General features: G+C 33.7%; 1 protein-coding gene across 3 annotated transcripts in view; it reads left to right on the forward strand.

Annotated features, from left to right (window-relative positions):
* LOC145319831 (serine/threonine-protein kinase BRSK2-like) overlaps positions 1-12,786 on the forward strand; it is a 199,242-nt gene that overhangs the window by 179,860 nt on the left and 6,596 nt on the right. For all 3 annotated transcript variants that reach the window (XM_080162196.1, XM_080162198.1, XM_080162197.1), the window contains exons 19-21: positions 2,607-2,699; positions 6,371-6,458; positions 8,291-8,508. In XM_080162196.1, coding sequence (XP_080018322.1) covers positions 2,607-2,699; positions 6,371-6,458; positions 8,291-8,508 — 399 coding nt within the window. The remainder of the gene's footprint in view (positions 1-2,606; positions 2,700-6,370; positions 6,459-8,290; positions 8,509-12,786) is intronic.

Genomic DNA, 12,786 nt, shown 5'->3' on the forward strand with positions numbered 1-12,786 from the left:
TTTTTCAGTTTTAGAAGCGAAGCAACATTTTGTCGGGATAAGTGATTTTCTCGACTGCTGAGGAATAAACTTTCTCGTATTCATTCGAAACCGGTGGATTAGAACCGGATCTCATCAATACGAAAAAAACTATGTCTAGCATCGTATTATATCCAGTTTTCTACGAATATAAAAATGTACAATCATAAGATTAAAACCAGTTTTTTAGCCCGTGCATTCGGCACCTCGGGGGTAAAAAAACTGGTTTTAATCTTAGAATTGTACATTCTATATCCGCGGAAAGCTGTTTATAATACGATGCGATAAATAACTATTAATTTTCAGCGAAGATTTATGACATATGCGCATCTAGTCTATTGTTTTGTCCGTCTGCCTGACGGTCTTCAAAAAACATAAACCTTATTTTTTACCTTATCATGACCATGACCATGACCATGACCATTATTATGACCATGACCATGACCATGACCACGACCATGACCATGACCATGACCATCTGCTCTTTAACTCACTTAGTCTATTTGTCCATTCCAGGATTTTCTGTACTACGCTACTTTATAATGTTGGCATCCTTGTTGAACTAGCTGGACAAAGTGTATCAAAAATCAGCCATGTGACGTCATAAATATGAGGGAGATATGAGGATAAGTGGGAAAGAAAAGCCCTAAAAAAGAGATGGATAATCCCTCATTTTTATGACGTCACAGGGCTAATTTTTTTGAGACACTTTGTCCAGCTACTAAATTGAATTTAAGATAAAATTTGCCTTTCTTCCTTTTATATATTTTTATAAAAAATCAGGTTGGAATGAAATTTAGTCCCCAAAGTTTTACAATAACTTTTCTTATTTGTTAGCTTAACAGCTTTGGTGACTTTACTGAATTTTGATTGGTTGGTTTATTAAGTTGAGTGTTCAAACGTTTCAACCACTAATTTTATTCTACAGAAGGGATAGTTTTGTGTGTCTTCATTGAGGATTACATCAATTAATCGGCCATTGTCTTATCCCTTTAGATCCCTATAAGATACTACATTTTTCATCTATTTCTATTTTTACTATCAAAAATATATGAGTTATTGGTATTGAATTTCATATGAAATTTTAACTGAGCTACTTTTATCTATTTTTCCTCTCCTATTCTCTCTATTTCATCATCTCAAACTATCTTAAAAGGAGGGAGAAAAATATTCTAGAAAAAATTTACAAGAAGTATTATTATAAAAAAAAACTATTGTATTGTATAAAAGACCTCTAAAATAATGGTCTCTAAAATGAATGTCGTTTTTTAAGACCATTAAATTTGATTTTCCATTGGAAGTTACATAAATAAACAAGTTTAATCCCATTCTATTTACCTTTTCACTAAACACTTCTCTGAAGAATAATTTAGATTATTTGTTAGTTTCCTCGATTCTATCATATCTTTGGTTCTCAATAACATCACAGAAAATATATTCTTTAAAAACAACTAAAAATAATTGAACTTATTTTTAAAACGCCATATGTGCTATGTCTTGAGAGTCCCTCCACAGATTATGCCGTCATACGATAGAATAACCAATAAAAGGCCAGCATAAATTTTACCATTGGTGTATACTGGCCTCTCATTGGCTATTCTAATTCTATCGTATGACGTCATAATCTGTGGAGGGACTTTAATCATCTTCTTTGTCTTGGATTCAACAAACAACTAGAACTTTCCTTTCAAACGGACAATTATTGTTTGAGGACATACTTACCTTTTTTGAACTTTCGGGTAATGATTATAGAGTACCTATGCTTTCTAAATCGTACCTAACTGCTATAGAATAATCATGCAAAGTTTGAAATCAATAGGTCAATTCTAACATGTCTTAATTTATTATAAAAGGGCTAATCGTCACGGTGGGACGGACCGACCCCTAATTATTGAAAATCTTCGCTTAAAAAAAAATACTTTTTGTTGTATTGTACTAATATTAAGAGGATTTGATAGAGATACTTTAAATCCACTTAAAGAGCGTGTCTAAAGGTATTTTCAATTTTATAAAATCAACAACAATATACACACAAATATGGAGAAATTTACATATCTATAATACAAAGTAGAACGATGTCTGTTTGTTTGTTTGTCTGTCTGTTTGTAGCGAAGGATCTCGCTAACCGCTGAACCGATCTGGTTCTCCTTTACAGGGTAGCTTCTCATAGGTCCCGGGAAGGTTTATAACTGTTTTCTTGGAGGGTGGGACACCCCCAACCCCCCCAAAAAATGAAAATTACCCCCCCCCCCAAAAAAAAAAAAAAAGCCGCTAGTTATACATATTTCAAGATGGTTTGGGACTAGGTGTAATATTTTATTCTCAGAATCTAGTTTTAAATATGTTTTTTAATATATTGTTAAAAATAGACCTAAATCTATAGAATGAAAAAATAATATTATCAACTATTTGCAAAAATTTTAATCTAAAAAAAAATATAAAAATAGTTCATTAGGACATATTGACGAAGCCCAATCTCATTTTATGACGCCACAGGAATTAAAAGTGGTACACATTGGGCTTCGTCGGACATATTGATATATATTTGATATCATTACATCATTTTTTTAATGATATATATATTTAAGGTGAGCGATTTGCAGCACAGCGTTGTTACTCCCATGTCATTCCGTCTTGAGTATAGAAGAGGTTCCACAGCACCCAGCATGTTCCAGAGACAGGTAATTATAGAGTCTTGAGTTTAGAACAGGTTCCACAGCACCCAGCATGTTCCAGAGACAGGTAATTATAGAGTCTTGAGTATAGAAGAGGTTCCACAGCACCCAGCATGTTCCAGAGACAGGTAATTATAGAGTCTTGAGTTTAGAACAGGTTCCACAGCACCCAGCATGTTCCAGAGACAGGTAATTATAGAGTCTTGAGTATAGAAGAGGTTCCACAGCACCCAGCATGTTCCAGAGACAGGTAATTATAGAGTCTTGAGTTTAGAACAGGTTCCACAGCACCCAGCATGTTCCAGAGACAGGTAATAATAGAGTCTTGAGTATAGAACAGGTTCCACAGCACCCAGCATGTTCTAGAGACAGGTAATTATAGAGTCTTGAGTATAGAAGAGGTTCCACAGCACCCAGCATGTTCCAGAGACAGGTAATTATAGAGTCTTGAGTATAGAACAGGTTCCACAGCACCCAGCATGTTCCAGAGACAGGTAATTATAGAGTCTTGAGTATAGAACAGGTTCCACAGCACCCAGCATGTTCCAGAGACAGGTAATTATAGAGTCTTGAGTATAGAACAGGTTCCACAGCACCCAGCATGTTCCAGAGACAGGTAATTATAGAGTCTTGAGTATAGAAGAGGTTCCACAGCACCCAGCATGTTCTAGAGACAGGTAATTATAGAGTCTTGAGTATAGAACAGGTTCCACAGCACCCAGCATGTTCCAGAGACAGGTAATTATAGAGTCTTGAGTATAGAAGAGGTTCCACAGCACCCAGCATGTTCTAGAGACAGGTAATTATAGAGTCTTGAGTATAGAAGAGGTTCCACAGCACCCAGCATGTTCCAAAGACAGGTAATTATAGAGTCTTGACTATAGAAGAGGTTCCACAGCACCCAGCATGTTCCAGAGACAGGTAATTATAGAGTCTTGAGTATAGAAGAGGTTCCACAGCACCCAGCATGTTCCAAAGACAGGTAATTATAGAGTCTTGAGTATAGAAGAGGTTCCACAGCACCCAGCATGTTCTAGAGACAGGTAATTATAGAGTCTTGAGTATAGAAGAGGTTCCACAGCACCCAGCATGTTCCAAAGACAGGTAATTATAGAGTCTTGACTATAGAAGAGGTTCCACAGCACCCAGCATGTTCCAGAGACAGGTAATTATAGAGTCTTGAGTATAGAAGAGGTTCCACAGCACCCAGCATGTTCCAAAGACAGGTAATTATAGAGTCTTAAGTATAGAAGAGGTTACACAGCACCCAGTATGTTCCAGAGACAGGTAATTATAGAGTCTTGAGTGTAGAAGAGGTTCCACAGCACCCAGCATGTTTCAGAGACAGGTAATTATAGAGTCTTTAGTATGGATGACGTACTAGTATCTTAAAATATTAAATAGTTGAACAAATGGATATATTGAGTAGTTTTGCTACAAATAAATAAGATTTAAAACCCTTTAAATGTATTATGTACTGCATGAATTTCAACATACATAAGCAATTTAAATCTAAACTTGCCTATACTTGCTAAAGATGGGATTCAAATAGCGAATTTCATGTAAGATACCTAATAAATTATCCTCTTTATGGACTTTGGTATAGTTCAATCTTTACAAAGAGATTAGGGTCTGGGAAAACAACTCTCTTCTTTGCCACAGCATTACAGACTGACAGGCAGAAGGAAGGACAGACAGACAGACATGATCATTGATCATTTATAGAATAGCTAACATTGCTACTAAAAATATGTGTATTTCCACTGGTTTAAAAGAACACTTTTAGTTGAACAGGATAAAAATCTGAGCACGTAGCTGCGAAAACCATTGATCAAAATGTTGAGGTTCAGAATTACATTTTCAAGTACAGTGTGTAGACAATCCAGATAATAAAATTCATCATACATTGAAACAGCAACTGTTTTGTCAGGCGCGTTACCTTTACATTAAGTGTATGTACTGAGAATGCCTAATAAGAAGTTGTATTATAATTAGAATGCGAAATTGGGACTTAAGACAAAGGTCAGACAATCAAAAGGTTATAAAATCGAAATTTGTTCCAAACGTGGATCTTTAATTATCAAACCAAAAGTTAATATTAACTTTAAATGAATCTCAATTGCATTATTAGTATAATTTGACTTTTTTTTTAAAAAAACCTTGTTTTGTCATTTCTAAAAGCAAAGTTGCCCCATAATTTGCTTAGTCCATCTGTATATTCACCGTTTCTTATCCTTATACTAAAGTAACAGGATGTCTATGTGTTTGTGTATCTGTGTGTCTGTACCGAAGGATCTCGCTAACCGCTGAACCGATCGGGTTTTCCTTACCAGGGTAGCTTCTTATAGGTCCTGGGAAGGTTTATAACTATTTTTTTTACTAAAATTGAAAATGAAAAAAAAAAAAAAATTCGCCCCCCCCCCCAAATAATTTTTTACTTTTTCTTTTAAAATCTAAAATAACAAATTGGGTTATTAAATTCGACTCTCTGCTCCTCAAGTACCCCTAGAGGCCTCTATAAGTTATCAAAACATATAAGCAAAGCGTCTAAACACATTTTCCGTCTATTCTTTTTAGACTAATAATATTTATGGAGTGGTGAATGAGACTTCAAAAATTTCATTTGAAGATTCCTTAGCTCAAAACGAACTTAGAATGAACTAATTGGCAGTTTTGATATTTATATTGGATGGATTTGTTTTATATTTCTTTGCTCTGCTACTAATATGGACGTTAACATTCTTGTTATTATATTAAAACTTGACAGCAGTTATTTAGTGGTGTGCTTTAACTTCTGCAAGGTGTGCTGCAACATCTGCGTATATTTTGTTCTTATTTGCTTAAAGAATAGAGATAATCTAGAGACATACTCTCTCAATCATCCAATAGGAGAATAGTGGAGGTACATTCCAGACATCTAATTGGTTGAAATTGTGTACAGATTTTGGTAAGAAAGGGTTATTTTTTCCATTTAATTCGCATAATGAGTTAGTTATAAATAGTCGCATTTTTTAAGGTAAAGCCTTTCTTGGGAAAATTATATCTTGTAGAATGTATTTCCTAGTGAAAAAAACCTAAATTAATTTAACTATGAATATTTATTCATTAGGAAAAAGTTAGCTTTCTTCAAATTATATCCTCGAACAATAATCAAAGTCTGCCATGGGATCCCTTTTTTAAGTTTGAGGAATTTTGGGGCCTGATGAACCATCTAATATATATTGTATCTATTGTATAAGACAAAATAGTAAATTAGTCAAAAAGGGGACGAAGCAATTTTTGCTGATATAAATATGCTGTTCTGATAATTTTACAATTTAATACATGCGCACCAAATTTAGTATTTGCAATAGAGAAATACTAAAATTGCAGCTCTGCGAAGAACTAGAGAGTCTTTAATCATTTATTTTTGCACGCCATAAATGCAAGCAAATAATTTTTTGTTTATATACAGCGTAGCTGCTCTATAAGTATTATTGTTTGTCTTTCCACCTGAAACGTTTCAGATGGGTATAAAGGCTGATATTTAGAATGGATAGTTACATATTTTTCCAGTCATTGCAAAATAGATGACCGACTTTTTATTGTAATTCGCACCGAATATGGCAACTATAAATACTTATTTAACATCTCTAGTACGACGCAATGCCGCGAATTCATGTTTCTAACTGTTTAAGGTGAGAATGCAGGTGGACTTGTCCGTGGTCAACAAAACAGAAACTACAGCTGATATTCTACATGCCATTACATTTACACTAATATCAGGTACTAGCAGTACACTATATAGATATCTAGCACTATAGTATAGCAGTACATTAGCTATCTATCTTAATGTCTAAAGTATCTATCTATCTCTCTGTATAAAAAATAGAAACTACAGCTGATATTTTACATGCTATTACATTTACACTAATATCAGGTACTAGCAGTACACTATATAGATATCTAGCACTATAGTATAGCAGTACATTAGCTATATATCTTAATGTCTAAAGTATCTATCTATCTCTCTGTATAAAAAATAGAAACTACAGCTGATATTTTACATGCTATTACATTTACACTAATATCAGGTACTAGCAGTACACTATATAGATATCTAGCACTATAGTATAGCAGTACATTAGCTATATATCTTAATGTCTAAAGTATCTATCTATCTCTCTGTATAAAAAATAGAAACTACAGCTGATATTTTACATGCTATTACATTTACACTAATATCAGGTACTAGCAGTACACTATATAGATATCTAGCACTATAGTATAGCAGTACATTAGCTATATATCTTAATGTCTAAAGTATCTATCTATCTCTCTGTATAAAATATAGAAACTACAGCTGATATTTTACATGCTATTACATTTACACTAATATCAGGTACTAGCAGTACACTATATAGATATCTAGCACTATAGTATAGCAGTACATTAGCTATCTATCTTAATGTCAAAAGTATCTATCTAACTCTGTATCAATAAAAATAGAAACTACAGCTGATATTCTACATGCCATTACATTCACACTAATATCAGGTACAAGCAGTACACTATATAGATATCTAGCACTATAGTATAGCAGTACATTAGCTATCTATCTTAATGTCAAAAGTATCTATCTAACTCTGTATCAATAAAAATAGAAACTACAGCTGATATTCTACATGCCATTACATTCACCCTAATATCAGGTACTAGCAGTACACTATATAGATATCTAGCACTATAGTATAGCAGTACATTAGCTATCTATCTTAATTTCTAAAGTATCTATCTAACTCTGTATCAATAAAAATAGAAACTACAGCTGATATTCTACATGCCATTACATTCACACTAATATCAGGTACAAGCAGTACACTATATAGATATCTAGCACTATAGTATAGCAGTACATTAGCTATCTATCTTAATGTCAAAAGTATCTATCTAACTCTGTATCAATAAAAATAGAAACTACAGCTGATATTCTACATGCCATTACATTCACCCTAATATCAGGTACTAGCAGTACACTATATAGATATCTAGCACTATAGTATAGCAGTACATTAGCTATCTATCTTAATTTCTAAAGTATCTACATATCTATCTGTCTGTATAAAAAAATATAGAAACTACAGCTGATATTTTACATGCTATTACATTTACACTAATATAGGGACTAGCAGTACACTATCTATCTATCTAGCACTATAGTATAGTAGTACATTAACTATCTATCTTAATGTCTAAAGTATCTATCTATCTAATCTAAATATAAAAATTTAATGGCCTAAAACTATCCCGGGACCTATTTGAAGATTGCCTACATTAGAAGAAATCCATCGGTTCACTAATTATCGAAATCCTAAGCTACAGTCAAAAAAACCTTACTACTTTAAATAATATTATTGTTACATGTATAAACACAGTTTAATTTTTTAACTTTCTTTATTGATGGAATACATATGTTTCTCTATAAAAATAGATCATCAGTTCCAATTAAGATGTATGAAGTAAGAGTTAATAATAGGATGGAAACAGTTAATCAGTTCAACCTTCTAAGAGATATTTTGGTTCAGTCAAATAATAATATTATCAAAAAATATTTTCAGGCAACATACGAAGATTCCGTCGTATATGCGAGCACATTCAGAGCATGGTTTGCGTTTCCCGCCGGCCCGCGCCTCCCCCAGCGTCGCCGCGCGCCCAGCGACGCTCTGGAGCGAAGCCGGGAGCCGGAAACATCAGTGAGAGCGAGTCAGTCGGCTCTGACACGTCGGAGAAGACGGACAGGCTGACTCCGTGCGGTGGAGAGGTTAATACACGACAGGTAAGGTTGCAGTAGGCACTAGTAGAACGATGTAGTTTGTATAATTGTACTTATTTCATTGATTTTAACTCTAACCAACAACCAAATTAATTCGGGAAAAAAATTCTACCTTTAGCTTATTTATGGGGACTGTCTTAGTATAAACTAAGAAGCTCTTTATAGTGCCTATTTAAAAAAGGGGGATGAATTTAAGAAACTTTGGCCAAGGTATCCTTAATGACGTCATTTTAGATTAGTCCATTATTCTAATATTCGGGATACTTTGATCAAAAGTTTTCACATATATCCACTTATTTATAGGCAATATAGAGAGCTTCCATTTGAATAGTTTTTTTACAAAGAAAAAAATTCGATTCAATTTATTTGTTTGTTATTATACCTTAACCTTGGGTGTTTCAAAATCTAGAAACTTTTAAATAAAACATCTTTTACAGAAATTTTGAAACCCCCTAAAATGTAGATAAGAAAATTGTCAAATGCTATCTTAAAGTCAAATTAGAGCTATAATAGAATTTGTTTTGAAATATGTAAATGTTTCAGTGTGGTTTGATTATTGAATGCATAGTATTTTAATAGGAACGAAGCTACTCTATAATTCAATTTGTCTGTCCGTCCCTCCATCCGTCAAACAGTCAGTCCGTAATGCTATGGTGACAATGTGATTTGCTCGACTGTTATTAAAGATAAACAGCTGAAATTTCAAGTTATATATAGATAATAGATGCTGTGAGTATTGGTGCAAAAAATATGACGTAACAAAAAAAATTAGCCAATGAGAGGCCGTTATTGACCAATGGTAAAATTTATAGTGGCCTCTCATTGGCTAATTTTTTTTGTTACGTCATATTTTTTGCACCAATACTCACAGCATCTAGATAATACATTTCAAATGTTCTATTTGTTTGGGTGCCATAGCGGCTAGCCTAGATCCGCATAAAACCATTAAAAAAAATGGTTGTTGCGTCCTCTTTGTCTATTAACAAGGATAAAATTATGCATATTTTAGTAATTTTATTATCTACATATTTGTATAGAATACCCTTTAAGTTTCTACTTTCCCTTTATCTAATTTGGTCCTTTCACTCAAAGATTAGCGAGCACCAACATCCCCTCCTTTTGAAATAAATTTACACAATAACGGGTGCGAATTCTTTCTTATGCCTATCCTACAGTGCATTTACCCTTCGGGGCTACCCTCTACCCAATGTAACCTAACCAAAAGAAAAATACAAAAAAAGGGGGGGGGGTTCTATGCTCTTCTAGTCACACCAAGGGAAATTCTCCTTAATTTTTTTTATTAAAATATGAAATTTTTTAGTTTTATTACAAAAAAAAAGAATAACAATAGAACAAATTTGTTATGTCATTCTTTTGAACATAATTGTTATATATTAAAAAATACATCAAGCCTTATTCTGCTATAAATCACATATCTTTGAAAAAAAAGTTACACAAGTCTTATATTCATTTCTTTTTGATAAATGTTCTCGAGAATTGGATGCGTATTTTGTCAGGAACAATGGATAAGTAATCAATCCCTTTGTTTCTGTATTAAATCTGCCCCTGGGGAAGAAAGGGTTGTAGATTAATTTAGCATTTCGGGAATAGTCACTTTTTGTTGCAACGCTCCTTAAGGGGCGATCCATCGTATTTTAAAATCAGCTATATACCAAAAATATTTTGTTCGCCGATAGATGGTGTTAGTTATGTTTTTTGCTAACTGCAAAAATGTCCGATTTCTCTAGGGAGGGTGATGGTACCCTTCCCCAAAATAGTTATAAACCTTCCCGGGACCTTTGAGAAGCTGCCCTGTTAAGGAGAACCCGATCGGTTCAGCGGTTAGCGAGATTTTTCGTTACAGACACGCAGACAAACACTCATCCTGTTACTTTATTCAATGGCATGTATATTAAAAACAACTATTATTTCTTACTGTCGTCCAATTGGAGGCAAATCAGTATTTTCTTTTCCATGCCTTATCCCTGATAGTACAATAAAAGAATATTTTTTGACCAAAATGAAAATAAATTTTGTGTGCTTGAGAATTCAGAATTGGACGCATAAATTTTCATTTTCATTCCGGGAGGGGGGGGGGGGGAGAGGACAATAAATGTACATTCATTTCTTCTCTCAGATATTTAGGCGGTGTCCCTTTAAGCGCCCCCATCCCTTATTTTGAAATTAATTTCAAAATAATGAAGTGGGGGGGGGGGGGGTAGTTTTTCGGTTTTTTTTATTTCTCAGGTCTGGTTTGATTAGGTCATTTTAGGTAATTGGTAGCCCCTTAGGGTTAGGGCACTGTAGATATAGACTGAAAGACAATATTTATTTAGATTTTTGGCTGATAACGTTCAACTGTACATTTTTGTCTTAAAATGAAGATTTTTGATCCTATGTGTTTCTCATTTATTTTTTGTAAAGCCATATTATAGAGAAATTTGTTTTCTTTGAGTTATTAGAATCATATTGTATATATATTTAAAAAATCCTTTGAAACAACTAAATTTAAGACGACTTTAGAGTATATATTCATTTTTCAAGGATCTAATTAATTTTGTAATCATATTTTATATTTTGATAATTATTTCATGTTTAATTCCATTCAGCTTTAAAATTCATTAACATAACAAAATATTATGTTAAAAATAAAGATATGAACAGTTAAAAAAATTGATTAGCATTAAAATCCTGTATTTCAGTTTAAAGTAATCATTTTAGATTCCTTATCATCTTAAACAAACAACAAAGTTAATTCGAAAAAAAAATCACGAAACCTATACGTATTTTTCCGTTGTCGTTGGGGGGCAAGACATAGTAAAATTGAAGACCTTTCAATCTGCCCCCTAAATATTATTTTAGAATTTATTTGCTTGCTTGTTATACCTCATACCTGATTCCTTGTATATTTGGATATCCTATTATTATATCTATAATACAAAGTAGAACGATGTCTGTCTGTTTGTTTGTTTGTCTGTCTGTCTGTTTGTAGCGAAGGATCTCGCTAACCACTGAACCGATCGGGTTCTCCTTAACAGGGTAGATTCTCATATGTCCCTGGAAGGTTTATAACTATTTTGCGGGAGGGTACCACCACCCTCCCAAGAAATTAAATTTTTTAAAATTTCTCAATTTTAGAAAGAGAATTCAACGAAAAACAAACATCAAACGTAAATTTTTTTTACTTTTTCTTTTAAAATCTAAAATAAGAAATTAAATTACTAAATTCGACTCTCTCCTCCTCAAGTGCCCCTAGAGGCCTCTAGGAGCGTAGCCGCTATATTATATAAAGTACTAGCGGCTTCGCCCCTAGCCTCTAGGGGCTTTTCCCCAAGAGGTTTGATAAAAATAACATTTCGAGTTTTAGATTTTAAAGAAAATTTTAAAAATATTGGAGGGGGGGGGTAGTCGACGCCACTATTTTAATTTTGGTTAAAAAAAAAATTTGGAGGGGGGGGGGGTTATTTTTCAATTTTTGGTGGAACATAGGGGTGTCCCACCCCTCAAAAAAAAGTTATAAACCTTCCCGGGACCTATGAGAAGCTACCCTGTAAAGGAGAACCCGATCGGTTCAGCGGTTAGCGAGATCCTTCGCTACAAACAAACAGACAAACAGACAGACATCGTTCTACTTTGTATTATAGATGAAACTTTTTTGTCTGTAGCGAAGAATCTCGCTAATCGCTGAACTGACATGTGAACTTTACAGTGAAGCTTCTTATAGGTCCAGGGAAGGTTTTAAAGTATTTTGGGGGATCGTATCACCAAAAAAAAAATTCTTTTTAAAACTCAAATTAATTAGGGGGGGAGGGTCAATTTTCCTCCTCTCACCTCAAATGCCCCTAGAGGCTTCTAGGGGGCGTAGCTGCTAGTATATGTTAAAAGTATAAAAATGCATATTTTTCATTGTTACAGGGATAGGACAATAAACGATAGATTAATCTTTCCCCTAATTATAATAAACAAAAAAACTCCTTTTGTAGATTTAGATTAATGAAGGAAAATAAATTGGGCTCGTTTTTATTAAGATGATTAAAGTCCCTCCACAGATTATGACGTCATACGATAAAATGACCAATGAGAGGCCAGCATAAATTTTACCATTGGTCAATTACAGTGTATACTGGCCTCTCATTGGCTACCCTATCGTATGACGTCATAATCTGTGGAGGGACTCTAATCATCTTTCGTTTTTATTTTATAACCTTTTCCACCAACAAGTAAGTTACTAAAGGCATAAATTTTCATATGAAATTTGGAGGGAAGATTAATTTATAGTCT

Source organism: Acartia tonsa, chromosome 5 (assembly GCF_053477335.1).
Source record: "Acartia tonsa isolate MP-2025a chromosome 5, ASM5347733v1, whole genome shotgun sequence".
Classification (NCBI taxonomy): domain Eukaryota; kingdom Metazoa; phylum Arthropoda; class Copepoda; order Calanoida; family Acartiidae; genus Acartia; species Acartia tonsa.